Raw genomic sequence first — 18,210 nt, forward strand, 5'->3', positions numbered from 1 at the left:
GGTTCAGAGCCCCTAGGGTAATGAGTTCAGTTTGGGACAGGTTGAGGCTGAGGTACCTTCAGGACATCCAGGTGGAGAGGTCCAGCAGGTAGATGTTGGGGCAGGCCTGAGAGCCCAGCCTGTCCCACCCAGCCTGCTCTGAAGATGTTCTAAGACTCTATGTCTGCAGCAGTCTGGATAATCATTGAGAGCTGACTATATTCCATCCATTTTTAAATATCTAAACTGACAGATCCTTAAAAAACCAAACAGAGGTAGATTTCTGCTTCTAATTCCCTCCCCCTCTTTCCTCCTCCCTCCCTCCCTCCTCTTCTCTGGCAGGTCTTTGATTTTCCAGCAGGATGGCTGATTGCCTCCCCCTCCTGCACGCCCCTGTACCACCTTCTCTGCTGCCTTTTTATACTCGTAACAGCTTCCCAGGGCCGCCTACCTCCCTTCCCTCCTTTCAGAGCTGCTGCAGGTCTGTCTGACTTGCTGCAGGAAGCCTGCCCGGCCTGGGGTAGGGGCTGCCCTTGCTGGTTGGGAGCTGCTGTGCTCGGCTGCTCATCTCCTTCAAAGCCGTGGTCAAGCAATGAGTTTCTCATGGGGCCTGGGGAACAAAATGAGCGGGGAATCTGAGCAGCAGCCAGGGAGGAAACCCAAATCCAAGTCTGATGAAGGGGGGGGGGGAGAAAGAGCCCTGGATTTGAACCCCAGCCCCAATCCTGTGCGCTTAGGCACAGCATGGCCTTCCTCTGGCTCAGCCTACCCACGTGACCAAGGACAGGTTAGCCCACCTCAGGGGCCTTCCGTATTCTTCCTCGGTACAACAAGGCTGCACTGGAGGATCTCAAAGCGTCCTTACCCTTTTAAATTCTGAACTCTGTGATAGCAGAAGAACTATTACTCCTCTCTGGGGCTGAGTTTCCTCCTCCCGTAACATAAGAGGCTTGGACCGGGTGATTTGTGATGTTCAGTTATATCTGACTCTTCATGACCCGGTTGGAGGTTTTCTTGGCAGAGATATAAGAACAGTTTGCCACTTCCTTCTCTGGCTCATTTTTGCTGATGAGGCAACTGAGGCAAATAGGGTAAAGTGACTTGCCCAGGGTCATACGGCTAATAATTGTCTGAGGTCGGGTTTGAACTAAGGTCTTCCTGACTTGAGGTTCAGGGCTTTCTCCCTCCCCACCATCTCCCCATCACCCCATGCCCCACCCCCATTCTCCCATCCTCTTATCCCTCCATCCCCCAAGGCTCAGCTCAGGTGCCCCCCACCAGGTCTTTTCTCTTCCCCTCCCCCTAGTTGGTAGTGCTCTTTCCCCTCAAAATTACTTTGTATTAACTGTGTCTATATTTATCTGTGTACATGTTGTCTCCATCCCACGGCCTCCTTATATTTTTGTAATTATTCCCGCTGCAAATATTTGTCCAAATCTGATACCACGCTACACTTCAAGGGACCAGAGGCGGAGGTTATTCACAAAAGTGTTTTGTGTCCTGATGTTTCTTGCAGATGATGAAGTTTGCCTGGGATAACTACAAGCAGTTTGCGCTGGGGAAGAACGAGCTGCGGCCGGTGACGAAGAACGGCTACACGGGTGGCATGTTCGGTGAGGGGCTTGGCAAGCTCTGGGATCTGGGGAGAAGCCGATGGACTATGGGGGCCGCACGCTATGGCTGAGACTGTGCTGCTTTCGGATCCTCATTCTTCTCTCTCTCTCCATTCTCTCCCTCATTCCCCTTCCCTCTCTCCTTTTCTCCTCTCCGTCTCTTTGTCATCACTCTCTTCCCCCTCCCCACCCCACCCCTCCCCTCCCCTCCTCTCCCTTCCTGTCCTCTCCACTTCTTTCCCCTCCTCTCCTTTCCCCTCCTCTCCTCTCCCCTCCCCTCCTCTCCCCTCCCCTCCTCTCCCCTCCCCTCCTCTCCTCTCCCCTCCCCTTCTCTTCCCTCCCCCTTCTCTCCTCTCCCCTCCTCTCCTCTCCCCTCCTCTCCTCTATCTTTCCTTCTTTCATCCTTTCCCTTACCTTTTCCATCTCCCCCTTTTCTTGTCTCCCTCCTCACTGAATTCTGCTCACTTCTGGCCACCATATTGAGGGATATGAGCAACCTGTAAGGTGGCCTGGATGGTGTGGGGGCTGGGTATTCATCATTCAATTAACAACTGTTTATTTCCCAGTTGCCACAGTGATTAGAGTGTTGGTATTGGAGTCAAGAAGACCAGTGTCCAAATCCTGCCTCAGGCATGTTGTGTGTGGTTTGTCCTTCCTTCTGGAAGAGGACCACGACATCAGGGAGGTGATGCCATGACATACAAGTGAATTGGTTTACAGTGAGGCAGGGCTATGCAAGGTCACCAGCCTCACTTTCTCCTCCAGAGTCATCTGGGTCCGGTGGCCAGATATCAATCAGAACAACTGGAGATGGCCTGGGACAAAGTATGAGACCTTGGCATTTTTAAGCTAAACTTTCCAAGTTCTCACTTTGACTGAGGCAATGCCCATTCAATAACTGTTTCTCTTTTGGCCAGAAACAACCCTGAAGGTCTCTACCTCCCTCAGGCATGTACTTGCTGTGTGACCCTGGGCCATTTACTAATTTCTGGGCTTGAATTTTCCCGTTTGCAAAAGGGGGTTGGACTCCATAGCTTTTACATCCCTTCCAGCTCTAAATTTATCATGGGTGCTTTAGGGAACCTAAATTCAAATGCCTGCAGAGAATTGTCCTGTATGCTGAGGAAAGTTTCAGTAAGGAATGGTTGGTGTCCACATAGAGCTTGTGGAAAAAACACACAGCTAATAATTCTAACACGTGATAACACATATTCCAACCTTGTCTTCTCTCCTCAAGTTTCCAAGATACTCCCTCTCCAAACCATCTTAGCTAAAGACCTTGTCTCTACCTCGTTCAAGAAATGGAAGCCATTACCAAGAGATCTTTCCCCCTTTTTATCTCACATCCCTGTGCCCTCATCCCTATTATCTTCCCTTCCCTTCAGTCTCTGCTACAGGCACCCTTGGCCCCATCGCCTCCTGGGTCCCCCAGCGGGTTGCCCTGCCATGACTCCCACAATCTAATCTTGTTTCTCCTAATCTTAAGTTCCTTCCCTGATGCCTACAAGCATGCCCAAGTATCCTCCATCCTTAAAAAATCCTCACTTGGTCTGACCATTCCTGATAGCCATTGTCCTATATAATCTACAATTAGTGCCTCCACTTCCTTTCCTCTCACTTGTAAGCCTTCGACAATCTGGTTTCTGGTTCACCAACGTTGTTCTCTTCAAGGTTATCAATGCTCCCTTAATGACTAAATCCAATGACCTATCCTCAATTCTCATCTTCTTTGACCTTTCTTTGGCCTTTGACGCTGCTGACCACCTCCTCCTGGCTTCTGTCCCCCGTCTTGGTTCTTTGCTTACATATCTGGCAATTTCTTCTCAATCTCTTTTCTTGGATATTCATCTGTGTCACACTGATTAACTGTGGGTATCCTCCAAGGCTCTGTCCTAGGCCCTCTTCTCTTTTCCCTGTGTCTTCTTGAATTTGATAAACTCATCAGTTCCCATGGGTTCAATTGCCTTTTCTATACAGGGAACTTCCAGATCTCTATATTCAACTCTTGTTTTCCTCCTGAGTTCTGGTTTGGCATCAGCAAATGTCGGTTGGGTATTTTGAAATGGATTTCCCTTAGGTATCTCAAATTTAACATATGAAAAGCAAAACTCATTATCTGTGGCCTCTCCAACCCCCCCTCTTCCTAACTTCACTTTCATTGTTGAAGGCCCCACCATCCTCCCAGTCACCCAGATTTGAGACCTCAGTGGCATCCTTCATTTCTCTCTCTCATTTATCCCTCCTGACCAATCAGTTGCCAGATTTGTCATTTCCTTCTCTGCACCGTCTCTCACATAATCTCTCCACTCACACAGCCACAGTTCAGCTCAGGCCCTCTTTACCTTTCAACTGGACTGCTCAATATCTTTCTAATTGGTCTCCCTGCTCCTAGCCTCTCCTTCCTCCAATCTGTCCTCCACACAGCAGGCTAAATGCATTTCTAGAGTGCGGGTCTGCCCATGGAACCCTTCCCAACGAATTTCTGTGGCTCCAGGATCAAATGTGAAGTCCTTTGTTTGGCATTTCCAGGTCTCCATCCCTTGGCCCTTTGCTACTTTCTAGTCTTCTTACATTCTGTTCTCCTCTATGTACTCTATGACACAGCAAGATTGGCCTTTCTGGCTGTTTCACATATGATACTTCATTTCTCACTTCCTGCCTTTGTCTGGATTCCCCTGGCCTTGAATGCCCTTCCTCCCAATCTCATATCTCTTATAATCCCTGCTTTCCTTTAAGATTCAGCTCAAATACTACCACCTCCCGACCTTTCCCAATTCCCCTGGCTTCTAGCATCTTCTCCTGTAAGATTGCCTTCCATCTACTCTGTATTTCTCCTGTATGTTTTTATTTACATATACTATCTGTCTCATTAGAATGGAAGCTTCTTGAGGGCAGGGCTTTTTTTTCCCTTTTTTTTATATCACCAATGCTTAGCACAGTGCCTGGCACTTACTAAGCTTTTATAAATGCTTATTGTTTGATTGCTAGTGTATGCATTATGGAAGCCCAAAGAGGAAGGTCACTACTGAAAAAGGAGATCAAAGAAAGCTTCCTGGAAAGGGTGGCATTTGAATTTGGCTTTAAAATTGAGTAGGGATTCAGTAGGCAGGGAGGGAGAAGGAAGGATCTTTAGTAGGCATAGGGAAGGTAAGCAAGGGCACTGAGGCGTATTTAGAGGACATGGAACTGTTCATTTTATTTTTTCAATTCAATTTTATTTTATTTTCAGTTCTGAATTCCCTCCTTCCCCCACCTCCTATCCACTGAGAAAGCAAGAAGAATAAAACCCATTACGAATATAGAGAATCAAACAAAACACATTCCCATATTAGCCATGTCCCAAAAAAAATATGTGCTTCGATCTACACTGAGTCCATTATTTTCCTCTCTGGAGGTAGGTGGCATGGTTAATCCTGAATCTTCTGGAATTGTGGTTGGTCATTATGTTGTTTCAAGTTTCTAAGACTTTCAAAGTTGTTTGCCTTTGCAATATTGTTGCTTCCACATAAATCTTTCTACTGGTTCTGCTCACTTCACTCTGTATCCATTCACATAAGTCTTCCCAGGTTTCTCTGAATTCATCTCCTTCATCATTTCTTACATTTCTATTCTATCATATCCCAATACCATAACTTGTTCAGCCATTTTCCCATTGAAAGGCACCCCTTCCATTTCCAGTTCTTTGCAACCATGAAAAGAAGAGCAGTCTGGTTTAGCTGAAGCCAAAAAGGGCATGGAATGAAGGTAAGACTGGAAAGATAGAGTGATGTCTGTGATAAAATGGAAGCTTCTCAAGAGCAGGGAATGTTTTATTTTTTAAAAAAATGTATACCCCCCCAGTACTTAACACAGTGCCTGGCACATAATAGACCACATAATCAATACTTGCTGATTGCTTGACTGACCTTCGATGCCAGGCAACGAAGTTTGTACTTTACCTGTAATAACAACAATTCATGCTTCTGTAGGACTTTAAGGATTTCAAACCACTCTTCTCACCAGTTCTTCTCTGAAACAGTTAATTGCACAAAACTATAGTTGAAGAAGCCAGGTGAAGCAGTGGACAGAGTGCTGAAGTCAGGAAGCTCTGAGTTCGATACCAGCCTCTCACACCCTGGGCAAGTCACTTATAGCACCTCCCTCCCAGGGTTACTGTGTGATGATCAAATGAGATGACATATGTGAAGTACTTTGCAAACCTTAAAAACTCTATGTAGGTGCTAACTCTTACCATTATTGTCTGACTTGGATAGTGGACAGTGAAGCAACTGAGGCTCTGAGAAGTTAATTAACTTTCTCATGACCACCTAGGTAGTAAATGTCTCGCAGGATTTGAACCCTGGTCTCCCAGGTCTCTTGACTCCAAATCTAGTGCTTTATTCTTTTACCATACTGCATTAAACTTCCTGAAGTCAATGTCTTTACTTTTATCCATTTTCTATTTCCCAACATAAACAACTCATTTGAATAGGTTGGGCCAGAACCATAGTAATCACATACAGTGTATTTATCTCTATCCTTCTAATTTGGTGTTGATTTTGACCTCATCTTGAAAGAGTTGATCTGACTCCACCTCTGATTGAGCCTCCTTGCAGTTACTGTGGACCCTAAAAAGAAAGTTCTTACCACCAAAATCCTTGGCCCTGTCACATAGTTCAACATCAGAAATTTATATGAATTTATTGGTGGAAATAATATTAAAAAGAGGCATCACCATCTGCTTTGCTGCTGACCCTAAAGACCAGAGGACCTTTCTTTCTGGCATGCAGCTGAAACCTCCTGTGTGTGTCTTCTCTCCTATTAGAATGTAAGATCCTAGAGAGCAGAGGCTGCCTGAATTTTCTGTTTGTCTCCCCAACCTTAGCACGGTGCTTTGTACATAATAAGCCCCCTGAAAATGGCTTTCCCTCCTCCCATTCATTTCATTAATTCACTTAAAAACAACTCCCAAATAATAATCTTGTGAAGTCCTCTGTAGAATTCCTCTGTCTCTGTCCCATGTAATAAATGTAGGGCTTCCACTGAAAGCATCTTCATTATGGTCTTTTGGGTTCTACTCATCATGAGTGCTAAGGGGCAAGTTGACTGAGCATCTTGTGAAATGATATTTCTTATTGCCTTTGAGCGCATCATGAAGCCAACTCTTTTATGGTCTCTCCAAGGGGAACTTAAAGCTAAATGGAGAGATCACTCACAATTTCTGTCTTCTGGTTTATTTATGGCAGGAGCATCAGTATTGATGTGATTTTGTTCTTCCAGTTGGCCATTGGCCTCTCATTGATCATGGAACAAGGACCTCACATTCAGAACACTAGCGGTGAAATTGATGTTTATAGATACTTTAAAAACTGTGATTCCAAACACATCTCTATGCCCCTTTTTAGCCACTGTCACTGTGGAAAGAAGGATGTATTGGACCACAGATGACTGAGGGCCATTTTATGTTTTTCTTCCATGGGTTGCCTTGGCCAAAGAATTCCTCCCCTGTGGACTAATAATGTACCTCCCCATACTTAGTTAAGTTGATCCACAGACAAGAGATCCAAGCTGTCACCGGGACCATCCTCCAAGCTTTGCTACCTTGGCAGAATCAGCCATGCGTGGGTTTCATGACTTTAGAGAACTCAGATGAGGCATGGGAGCAGGACTTTTTGTGGAAGAATGAGGATGGGGAAATTGAGTGTCAGAGAAGTGATGACTTCAGTCCATCAATAAGCGTTTGTTAAGTGCCTAATGTGTACTGGGTACTGTTGTAGGAGCTGGATGTATAAAGAATGAAACAAGCTTTGCTTTCTAACCCCAAGATCCCACAGTGATGGGGTTTGGGCAGAGACTCAAACCTGACTCCTGACTCTACATCCAGAGATCTTTCCGCTGCTCTAGGCTACGTTTTAGAAGGGTTTGTAGGTTGAGGGCATGGGCTCTTGACATCTGGGAAATTCACTTGGGCGGATTTGCTTATTGTCCTTGTAATGGTATTTTGCAAGATGAGTTGTTCCAGTAACTGCTGGGCCCTTTAAGCTCCCATCCCTATCCCGGTCCCAGCTCTTGGAGTAGGGAGCAGGGGTGAAGAAGGGGATGGATATAAGGCTAGTTTGTTCCTATGAGAAACAGAAGAAAAATGCTTGAGGAGAGAAATGGAATAGACTTTGGATTGAGGTTACACCCCACCCAGTAGCTCCAGGAAGGGAGAGAAATGCTCTTGTGGTGGGTGGCTCCATTGAAAGCTAAAGGTATCATGTACCCTGCTTCTCCTCTCACCACTTCCCAGCTTGCCAGACCCTGAGAAGTTCCCCACAGCATCCTGGCAAACATACAGGATCGACTGTGTAGCCTTGGGGAAAAAAAGCACCTAATATTTCTAGGCCTTCCTTTCCTCAGCTGTAAAGTAAAGGAGTTACTAGGACCCCTTCCTGCTCTAAATCTGGGATTCTTTGTAATCCTCCAATTCAGATGATGATGTAAAGAACTCAGACCTCTCATAAATGAGGCTAGAAGGCTGGGCCCAGAGCCAGGAAGAACTGAGTTCCAATCCAGCCTCAGATACTGTGGGACCCTGGGCAAGTCACTGTAACCTCTGTTTGCCTCGTCTATAAAATGGGAATCTTCCAGGGTCATTAGGAGTATCAAATGAGATAATATTTTAAAAGTGCTTTGCAAACTTTAAAGCGATATATAAATGGTAGCTATTAAAATTCTTTGGTTAAGATGGGTTAGATTGGTATAGAGGCAGTGTGTGGTAGTAGATAAAGTACTGGGCTTGGAGTTAGGAAGACCTAGGTTCAAATGACCTCTCTAGTCACTTATTTTGTTGTGTGATCCAAAGGCAACCCCCAAGGACTTAGTATGGATGGGTGGTAATCTGTGTTGTTGAATGGACTTCCCCATACTGAGAAATCATAGCACCTTCTCCAGTGCTAAACCTTCTTCTAGAAAGCTTGTATTTCTGTCTTAGTGGGGATCCATGAACCAAGAGCCTCAATCTCCCAGCTGCCTCTTCTGTCTGCTCTGTTGTCTTTGTAAGCAGTAGAGGTCATTGACTGCCTTTGTGGCCACCTGCCATTGGGTTTGCCTGGTAAGGGCCTGCCAGAGCCAGGGAGAGGGTGCCCAGGTTGTGGGGGAGGGGGAGGGGAGAGGTTCCCATTCACACTTCCCTGTGAAGTATATCACAGCCTGTGGACATGAGATGCAGCAGAAAAAGTTGCTGGAGACCTGGCCTCAAGTCTGAGGCTACTGCCTGGCCTTCCCACCTGGGTCAGTTCATTGGATCCTCTTTGGGCCTCTGTGTTTCCTCTTCCATGAGATGAGGGGGAGGGGCCAGTTTGTCTTTAAGACTTCTTTCACCTCTCATATTTCAGGGTTGTTGTTTTTTTTGTTAAATGCTTATTTATACAGATGCTGTTTGTTTTTAATAGTCCATACATTTCCTGATATAGCCCTTCCCTATGCAGCAAGCCAACCCTTGTAATAAAGATTTCAAAACAAAACAAAACTAAAAAGCCAGTGCAGCCAAATTAGCTAACACATTGACCATTTCTGACCTCAAACTCAGTGTTTCACACCCACAGTCTCCCACTTTTGCAGAGAAGGGAGGAAGGTATGTCTTCTCATTATTCTTCAGGGCAAATCTTGGTCATTATAATTACACAGAGTTCATTCTCTCTCTCTCTCTCTCTCTCTGTCTCTGTGTGTGTGTATGTGTGTAAGAGAGACAGACAGAGAGAAAGAGACAGAGACAGACAGAGACAGAGAGAGAACTTTCATTTATGTCTCTATAGTCATTTTATATATTGTTTTTCTGATTCTTATTTCATGGTGCATCAGTTCATATAAATCCTTTCATGCTTCTCTGAATTCTTCATATTTGTCTGACATTCTGTTAAAAAATCTCTTTCTAGTTCTGAAGTCCATGTTAATAATGGCTGTGATTTTAGTACCTAGCATTTTAAGGTTTGCAGAGTTCTTTACAAATGTTATCTCATTTGAGCTTCATAACAACCCCATGAGGTGAGTGTTGTTAGTATCTCTTACTTTAGAGATGGGGAAACTGAGGCTCAGAGCAATCCCGCTCTCTCTGCTTTTTGAGTTCTAAGGTCCCTCTTAGCTCTGACCATTCTCTGTTCCTAAGGACCCTCCCAGCTCTGACATTATGTGTTCTCTAATCTCTGATATTCTATGTTCTCAGGTCCCTCTCAGCCCTGACATTCTATATTCTAAGGGCTCTCCCAGCTCTGACATCCTGTGTCCTAAGGCTCTTTCCTCACTTTAATCCTCTTCGATTCTCTGCTTTGTTTCTGGGGATGCTGCCTTCCTGGATCCTCGGGGTGGGTGGGGAGGGCAGCTCTGCTTGCTGGGAGGGTTAATGAGTTCACTTTGGAAACTTGGGTCGCTGCTCTGGGAAGCGATGTTTTCCCTGAACTGCAGTGGGGATGATTTGCTTGCGGGAGCCTGCTCTGTCTGCAGCATTTCAGTAAATTGGCATTTTTCCCCTCCCACCAGCTTCACATGGGGGGGCAGGACCTTTAGGTGAGGCTGTTTTTCAAACCAATGTCTGTGTCTTGAGCAATTTAGTGTGGAAAGTGCTTTCTTTTTTAACCTTATCCTGCTCAGCAGCGTCTGACGGGGAAGTTTCTCTAGCCCACAGTGGCTATTAGTAGGGGGAGGGTGATGCAGGAGGAGCCTGTCCTGTGCACGGGTCGGTGGCAGAACCTGGGGATGTTTGGTGTGAAGAAGAGAAGGCTCAGGGAGCACTGAGGATGAGGGCCATCGTGTCATGATAATGGCCAGCATTTACATGGCGTGGATTATGTGCCAGGCTTTGCTGAAGGCTTAGCAAATATTACCTCACTTGATGGCATTATGGCAGCCACAGTTTAAGGCCTGCCAAGTGCTTTACAAATATGAGCTTAACTTCTGTTTGCCTCAGTTTCCTCAGCTGTAAAATAGAATGATAATAGTATATACTTTTAATATTTGTCAAGTGCCTGGCATGATCCTTGGTACACAGTAGGCGCTATATAAATGCTAACTGTTATTACTGTTTGTTGTCATCAGTATCATCATCATTATCCACTCTATAGATGACGACACTAAGGCGACCACATGGGACGGGCATTTTCTTAGAAAGTTTTTCAGTTAGTTTTCAGTTGTCTCTGACTCTTTGTGACCCCATTTGGGGGCAATTTCTTTCTCCAGCTCATTTTACAGATGAAGAAACTGAGGCAAATAGAGTAAAATAGCTTATCTAGGGTCACACAGCTAGTATGTGTCCAAGGCAGAATTTGAATTCGAGTCTCGCTGACTGCCGGCCCAGCACACTATTCAATGAGTCCTTCAGCTGCCCTGTTAACTGGTGTCCATAGGGAAGAGGGATTCCTTGTCCTGCTTGGCCCTATGAGGCAGGATCAGGAGCGGAGGATCATTTAGCCAGTCAGCAAGCATTTGGTAACTGCCTCCTGGGTGCCAGGCTCTGTGCTGAGCTCACATCAGGGATACAAGGAGAAGCAAGAACACAGTCCCTGCCCTCAAGGAGCCTGCAGTCCAATGAAGGAGACAACATACAAACTACGTGTGTGAGATATTTCCAGCATAAATGGGTGAATGCTACAATTGACTTTACACTTAATGTAAAGAAAACCCTAACTGTCTGGGCTGCCCTAATGTAGAGTGTGCTGCCTTGAGAGGGAGGGAGTCCCCCTCCTTGGGACCTCTTGTAGAGCTCTGGTAGCTGGATCTCAGGGATACTGGGTGGGGGGGGGGGAAGGGAGTAGAAGGGGGAGGACTCCTCTGCTGATTATGTTAAGCATGTGACTTCTCAGGTCTTTCCAACTCCATGATTCTTGACTTAAGGAAGCTACTCAACTTTTTTCCCTTAAAGAAAAAAAGGAAAGAAAATTTGGTTCAGAAAACATTTACTAAATGCCTCCTGTATATTAGCTCTAAGGAGGTAAGGGGGTAAAGGGAAAGTCCTTGACCAGCAATTAGGAAACTTGATTTCAGGTCCTGCCTCCAATGCTTAGACTCATAATGACATTTCTGGAGGGGCACTTAGACCAGAGCTGGGAAGGGTATTAGAACACAGAATGTCAGAGCTGGGAGGGCCCTTAGAACCCAGAATGTCAGAGCCGGGAGGGCCCTTAGAACACAGGATGTCAGAGCTGGGAGGGCCCTTAGAACCCAAAATATCAGAGCTGGGAAGGGTCTTAGAACACAGAATGTTAGAGCTGGGAGGGCCCTTAAATACAGACTAGAAGAGGCCTTGGAACAGAGAGCATCAGAGCTGGAAAGAATCTTAGAACATAGAATGGTATATTGCAGATTGTTAGATCTGAAAGGGCTCTTAGAACATAAGGCTCTGTTGGAAGGGTACTTTTAGAGCCAGAATGTCAGAGCTTGGAGAGACCTTAGAACAGAAAATGTCAGAACTAGAAGGGATCTTAGAACAGAGAATGTCAAAGCTGGAAAATTCCTTAGAGCACAGAATGTTCACAGCTGAAAAAGGCCTTGAATAGAGAAGTTTAGAACACAATAGATCAGAATTGGATAGACTCTTAAAATAACTTTGGAGCAAAAAGAGACTTTCAGAGCATTAAATGTCAATGCTGGAAGGAGCCTTAGAACACAGAATGTTAGAAAATAGAATAAAAAGATACTTAGAACAGAAAGTGTGAAAACATAGAATGTCAGGGCTGGACAGACCCTTAGAAGAAGAAAATGCCAGAGGAGGAATGGACTTCAGCCCATAGGATATCAAAACTAGAAGAGACCTAAGAATATGCATTGTCAGAATGTTGATTTGATGTCTGAGCTGTTCTAAGGGACCTTAGAGCATTCCTTCAACCTTACAAGAGGTGGTGGTGAGGAAGGAATGGAATCTAGGCCCAAAGGCACAGAGACACAAGGGGAATGTTGTGTATCAGTGACAATGAGTAGACGAGTTGGACTGTAGTGTGGTATGTGTGAGTGTAATGGACAGTAATGTGCAACTAGCCCAGAGAGGTAGTCCAGACTCAGAGTCTAAGGGGCTTTGAATGCCAAGCACATTTTGCATTTTATTCTTGAGGCAATAGGGAGCTGTTGAAAGTTCTTGAGGTAGATCGCATCATGTTCTGGGAGTTCCACTGACTTATCAAGCACATATTGCAAATTTCAGGGTGAAAGTTTCCCCAGTTTCCCCAGTATCAACTAGTCCAAATACACAGAAGAGCCCAGACTCTTAGACTAAGGGCAGTCCATATTCCTGCGGCACTTTAGTTTAGAAAGCTTTTCCTACAGAAATGAAAAGTAGGTAGATAGAGAGAGAGATGGACATAATATGAAATTGTTAATCTTATTTTACATGTGGAGAAACCGAGGCTCAGAAAGACTTGCTCAGCATTAAATGGCTAGTAAGTGATAGAGCCGGGACTTCTGACTTCGAGTGCAGAACTCTTTCAACTCCCCCAGATGGCCTGTCAGCAGCCAAGGTCAGGGTCTCCTCTGTCCTCTTCCCCTGCATTCTACAGGCCTCATCCTACCCCCATTCCCCTTCAGCTGGAGAGACCCCTCCTGGCAGAAGGGACCACCCAGGGTCACCCGTACTCTGGGCATCAGCAGAGTGCTCACTTGCTCGTCTTCAGGTTGGTGGTGGTTACAGGGCCCTGATCTCCTCTTGCCTGCTGGGGGCTGGGGGAGGCTGTCAGCGCTCTGGATTGGATGCTGTCTCTGTGGCCTGCCTCCCCACAGCACTGTCAGCTGCATTCCCACTGCGGGCGATGATTTATGGCTATGGGTGATGTAAGGAGCCAGAAGGACATGGCTTGGTTTTCTGATCACAGACTTCAGCCTTGGAAGAGAGAAAAATCATCTTTGCCTTGGCAACAGAGCCAGCGTGATGCTGAGAGGGGAGATAAATCTGGACCTCTGGGTGATGGTTTTGCATTTGCTTTTTGGTGTTTAACTTAGAAGTGGGTCTCTCAGTAAACCACGTGTACATTCACAAACCCCAGTTTTCATTTAATTTTGTTTGCCTGGACAAAGAGTGATTCAAGCCATGCAAACACTCCAGCAGTGAGACTATCCTGGGGTTGTTACAGGAAGGTCAGAAGACCTTTTGTTTTTATTAGTTTAACCTGCACTAATAAAGTGCCTACTATGTGCAGAACACTGCTTTGTTCTCAAGGGATCTATGGGTTAATTAGAGATTCCTAGAGTCTCAGAAGGAAAAGTTCAGAGATGAGATAGAAAAATAGAATGTCAGAATTGAAGGGGATCTTAGAACATGGAATGTTAGAGCTGGGAGGGACCCTAGAACATGGAATGTCAGACCTGAAAGGAAGAGTATGGAATCATAACATAGACAATCAGAACTGGAAGGTACCTTTTGGACAGAGAATATATTGATGGAAGGCGCCTGATAAACCACAAAGCCCAGTTCCTTTTGGCAATAAAGAAAAGGAGTGAAGACAAGAAATGGGATGTGACTTGTCCAAGGTGGCGAAGGTTGTGAGTCCCAGAAGACTATCAGATGCTAGGCCTCCTGGTTCCCTATCTGGTCCTTTCCCCCATGCTATTCCACTCTCTCCATTCATTTCCTTTTTTTTTTTAAAAAAACCAGTTTTATTGATTGTTTCAGCAATCCGGCTAGCGGCTATTAGCTGGATTGTTGAAACATTGATGTCTTTTGTTTTTGCATTTAGACATTTCAAGATATGCTCTTCTCCTCAACCCAGGCACCCAGTGAGCCTTTCCTCATAACAAAGAAAAACAATTAAGAAAAATAGAATCTTTATACAGTTGCCGTATCTGATCATGTATACGACATTCTGCACCCATGGTCCCTCAGCTCTCTCAGAAAGAAGGAAGACCTATATTCTTATTTCCTTTTGGGAGCCATTATTGTTATAAAGCATTTAGCTTTTCTGAGTGTTCATTTTGTTCATGTTATTGTAAATATGTACCATGTTCTCCTGGTTCTGCTTGCTTCGTTCTGCATCAGTGTATAAGAGTCTTCCCTGAATTCCTCATATTCATCATTTCTTACAGTGCATTGATACTCCATTATGTCCACTCACCGGTCACTATTTGTTCAAGCACTCCCCAACTAATGGATTCCCCTCCCCCTTTGCTTTCAGTTCTTTACTCCCACAAAAAGTGTTGCTATAGATACCTTCTATATGGGACCTTTCTTTCTGCCATTGCCTCCTTTGGGTATATATGCCTAGCAGCTCCATAAATTTCCACAGACTTGCTGATGACTCCCTTCCCTGTGGGAACAGAACACAGAGCTTATCTGGACTAGAGAGATGAGCTCTCTACAGTTCTTGGAAAATAAGCATTTCGGCTTACCGTGGCTCATCCGTCCTAGCAGGAAAGCTGGCCTGTGTTTCTGACCTGGGCTGCTAGTATGTAGAAGGCATTGTCATCAACCCCAGAAAAAGGAATGTTGTAATGCCTGGGGCCAAATGGGGCAATGCTTGTGGAGCCAATGATCCAACCTTCCAGATGGTTGAATGCTATGGCGGCTCTTGGAGCTGAGTCACAAGTTTAGTATCCTGGGTGAGGCAGAAGATCGATCGGTCAATCAGCTGTTTGTTAATTTACTTATTAAATGCCTCCTGTATGTTCTAGGCACTGTTTACAAATGGAACGATTGAAACAATACCTACTGAGTTTAAAATACTGGGTTAAGCAGAATAAACCAGTTAGATCAATCAACTATTTATTAATTTAGTTGTTAAGCACTTACCATTTGTGCTGGGCACTACTCACAAATATAATGAATAAAGTGATACCTGGTCCCAAAGAGCTTACATTCTAATGAGGGAGACAAGTACATACATCAATATATACAGAATAAATACAAATAAATACAAAGCGGCCAAATACAGGGTTGTTTGAGAAGGATGTGGATGGTTGTAGAGCGATGTGTTCGTGATACTAGAATGGTCCTTGTTTAGGGGCATTAACTTGAAATAGACAAAGTGCAAGGAAAGGGGCCAGTTGTCAGCCAGATGTTGGCATGCCGTGCTGGTCCCTACATCCCCTAGAGTGACAAAACTATGATGCTCACTGTTCGTCTTTGTGATCCCAAACTCTCAGGGTGTGATTACACAAACAAAGCCCTCTTCTCTGATTTAGCCTGCTGAAATGTTCACACTCCTACAGGATAGGTTGACCATTCTCCAAATAGTGTTATGTCATTCCACACCTCCCCCCACCCCCACCACCCCTTCTTTCTGAGGGGTTTCTAATTAAAGTAGATCTTAGATGGCTTTTGGAATGGCTGATTGTTGGTCTCCAAAGCTGCACAGATCAGAATTTCCTTCTTCAAAAGATAATAGCAGCACGTTGATAACCTGGACGACTCTGAGTGTGTGTGTGTACTTGTGTGAGTGTGTGCGTGTATTTGCAGGAGGAGACATGTGTCCCACTGCTGGCTCTATTCATATCTAAAGTCGTAGCAACAAGCCTGTTTCTTGTCAGTGGAAGAGTGAGTCAGGGTGTGTGTGCGTGCCCATAGCACGCTGCTGGGGATCTGGAGATGATTCATGTCAAAGCTGACATTCATCTCTGGTGCTTATTTTTTCCCTCTTGTTTTCCAAAGACTATTCCTTCCTTAGACATACGGCTGTTTGGTGCCCATCGATTGGGGAATGGCTGTACAAATGAGGACAGTTGAACATCATGGAATGCTATGGCACTCTTAAGGAATGAGGAATGAAGAGAACCATGGGAAGGTTTATATGGAATGAGATAAGCAGAAATGGGAATACAATATACCCAGTGACTATAATAATATGAGCAAAAAGAACATTAAAACAAAGGAGGCGTAATTGCAATGACCAGAACTGTCTCCCAAATCTGAGTTCTCTGAAGGGGCAGCAAGGTAAGGTGAGGAGGGCACTTTTCCAAACAGGACGAATGATTTTATGAAAGATATGGAAGACAGCTGTCCATCTTTCAGAGACCTCTCTCTTCAAGTGGTACCATAGTCTTCCTATTTTGTTTTTTCCTTAACATTCATTTTTTAAATCTTGAGTTCCAAATTCTCTCCCTCCCTCCATCTCCTCCCCTACCCGTTGAGAAGGCAAGCACTATGGTACACATGTGACATTTAAAAAGTTCAAGAGACATAGTTTCTGGGTAATTAATCATTTTATTAATAATGCTAGTATTTTATTAATAAAAGGAATGGCCATTTGGCCGTCTCTCGTCATCCTGATCTGTATCTTGCCACTGGACCCAGATGGCTCCAGAGGAGAGAGTGAGGCTGGCGACTTTGCACAGCCCTCCCTCACTTATATCCAATTCACTTGTGTGTCATGGCATCTCCTTCCTGATGCCATGGTCCTCTTCAAGAATGAAGGACAAACAACAGTCTTGGACCAAAGACAATCATGATGGTGGCAACAGCCTTTGGTGTTCCAGAGGGTGGCAATCAACTCTGATTGGTTAACAATTAATGATAGGTGGATTTTACAAAGAGAAGTGGGCTCACTCCAGTGACAGGCTGGGAGAGTGACATCATGTCACTCCTGGAAATGACTGTAATATAAAACCAGACCAATGAGCAAAAAGAAATGAGGCTGGGTCTCTGGTAGTCATCTTTCCTTCTCTGAGCTCTGACGATGGTCCATCGAGTCCACTATCGGTGGTTTAGCAGATTTTAAGAAACTCACTGGCTCAAAAAAAAAAAGAGAAACTCACTCAAGGATAATTATTCAAATTCAGCTCCCTGGTTGAAATCTCTGACCCTCTGTGCCATTTTTTTCTTCCTAGTCCCAGCTGATTCTACTCTACCCTGCTCAGTCATGGTCTGCTGTTATTCATGGAGTCAGCTTGTCAGCAAGCATTTTTTTAATCCCTACCATGTGCCAGTCACTGAGCTAAGCAACGGAGATAGTAATACAAAAATAAAACAGTTCCTGCCCTCAAGAAGCTTACTTTCTGTCGGGGGACAGAGTAGGCAAGAAACTTGGGACATATTAGAACATAGGAAGAGACTTTTGAAGTTATCTAGTCCAATGATCTCATTTTACAGATGAGAAAACTGAGTCACCAAGAAAGCAAATTGACTTGTTGGTCAATTATTGACAGAGAGCCAAGACTTGTCTCTGGGTCTCCCAAATGCTAGTGCTCTGGGGGTGCCATAGGGTATGGTGAGAAAAGCCTTCTGCCAAACAGATTATCTGATTCAATGAAGAATATGGAGTCAGCTGTCCACCTTTTGGAGATGGCTTCTTCTGAGTGCCTACCCAAGTTGCAATTTGCAAGTGAGTTTGAGGACATGGTCACAGACTCTTTCCACCTTGCTTCAGAAAGGAGAGCCCAGACCTTGCTTTCTGTATCCAAAGAAACAGGTTTGGTTTTTTTTTTGTTTGTTTTGGTTTGGGTGTTTTGGCAGCTAAATGGAAGAAGGATTAGAGAGGGAAGAGATTGGAGGCAGGGAGACCAATTTGGAGAGATGAACCCACCTTCCAGATGGTCCCTTTTCTGAAGGAGCTTCTTATTATGCAGGAAGATTAGGCAAACAATGGTCTACAAATATAATAGAAATTAAACTGCCAAAAGTGCAAGTGAGGACCAGGACATGTTAGAAGATTGCATAAAGGAGACATTGGTTCATAGCCAGAAGGGA

General features: G+C 44.8%; 1 protein-coding gene across 1 annotated transcript in view; it reads left to right on the plus strand.

The window, feature by feature from the left end:
• The first annotated feature begins 1,498 nt into the window (after positions 1–1,498).
• MAN1C1 (mannosidase alpha class 1C member 1) overlaps positions 1,499–18,210 on the plus strand; it is a 140,247-nt gene continuing 123,535 nt past the window's right edge. The window contains exon 1 of the mRNA XM_036742631.1: positions 1,499–1,592. Within this exon, the coding sequence (XP_036598526.1) occupies positions 1,499–1,592 (94 nt within the window). The remainder of the gene's footprint in view (positions 1,593–18,210) is intronic.

This window comes from Trichosurus vulpecula, chromosome 2 (assembly GCF_011100635.1).
Source record: "Trichosurus vulpecula isolate mTriVul1 chromosome 2, mTriVul1.pri, whole genome shotgun sequence".
Taxonomy (NCBI): domain Eukaryota; kingdom Metazoa; phylum Chordata; class Mammalia; order Diprotodontia; family Phalangeridae; genus Trichosurus; species Trichosurus vulpecula.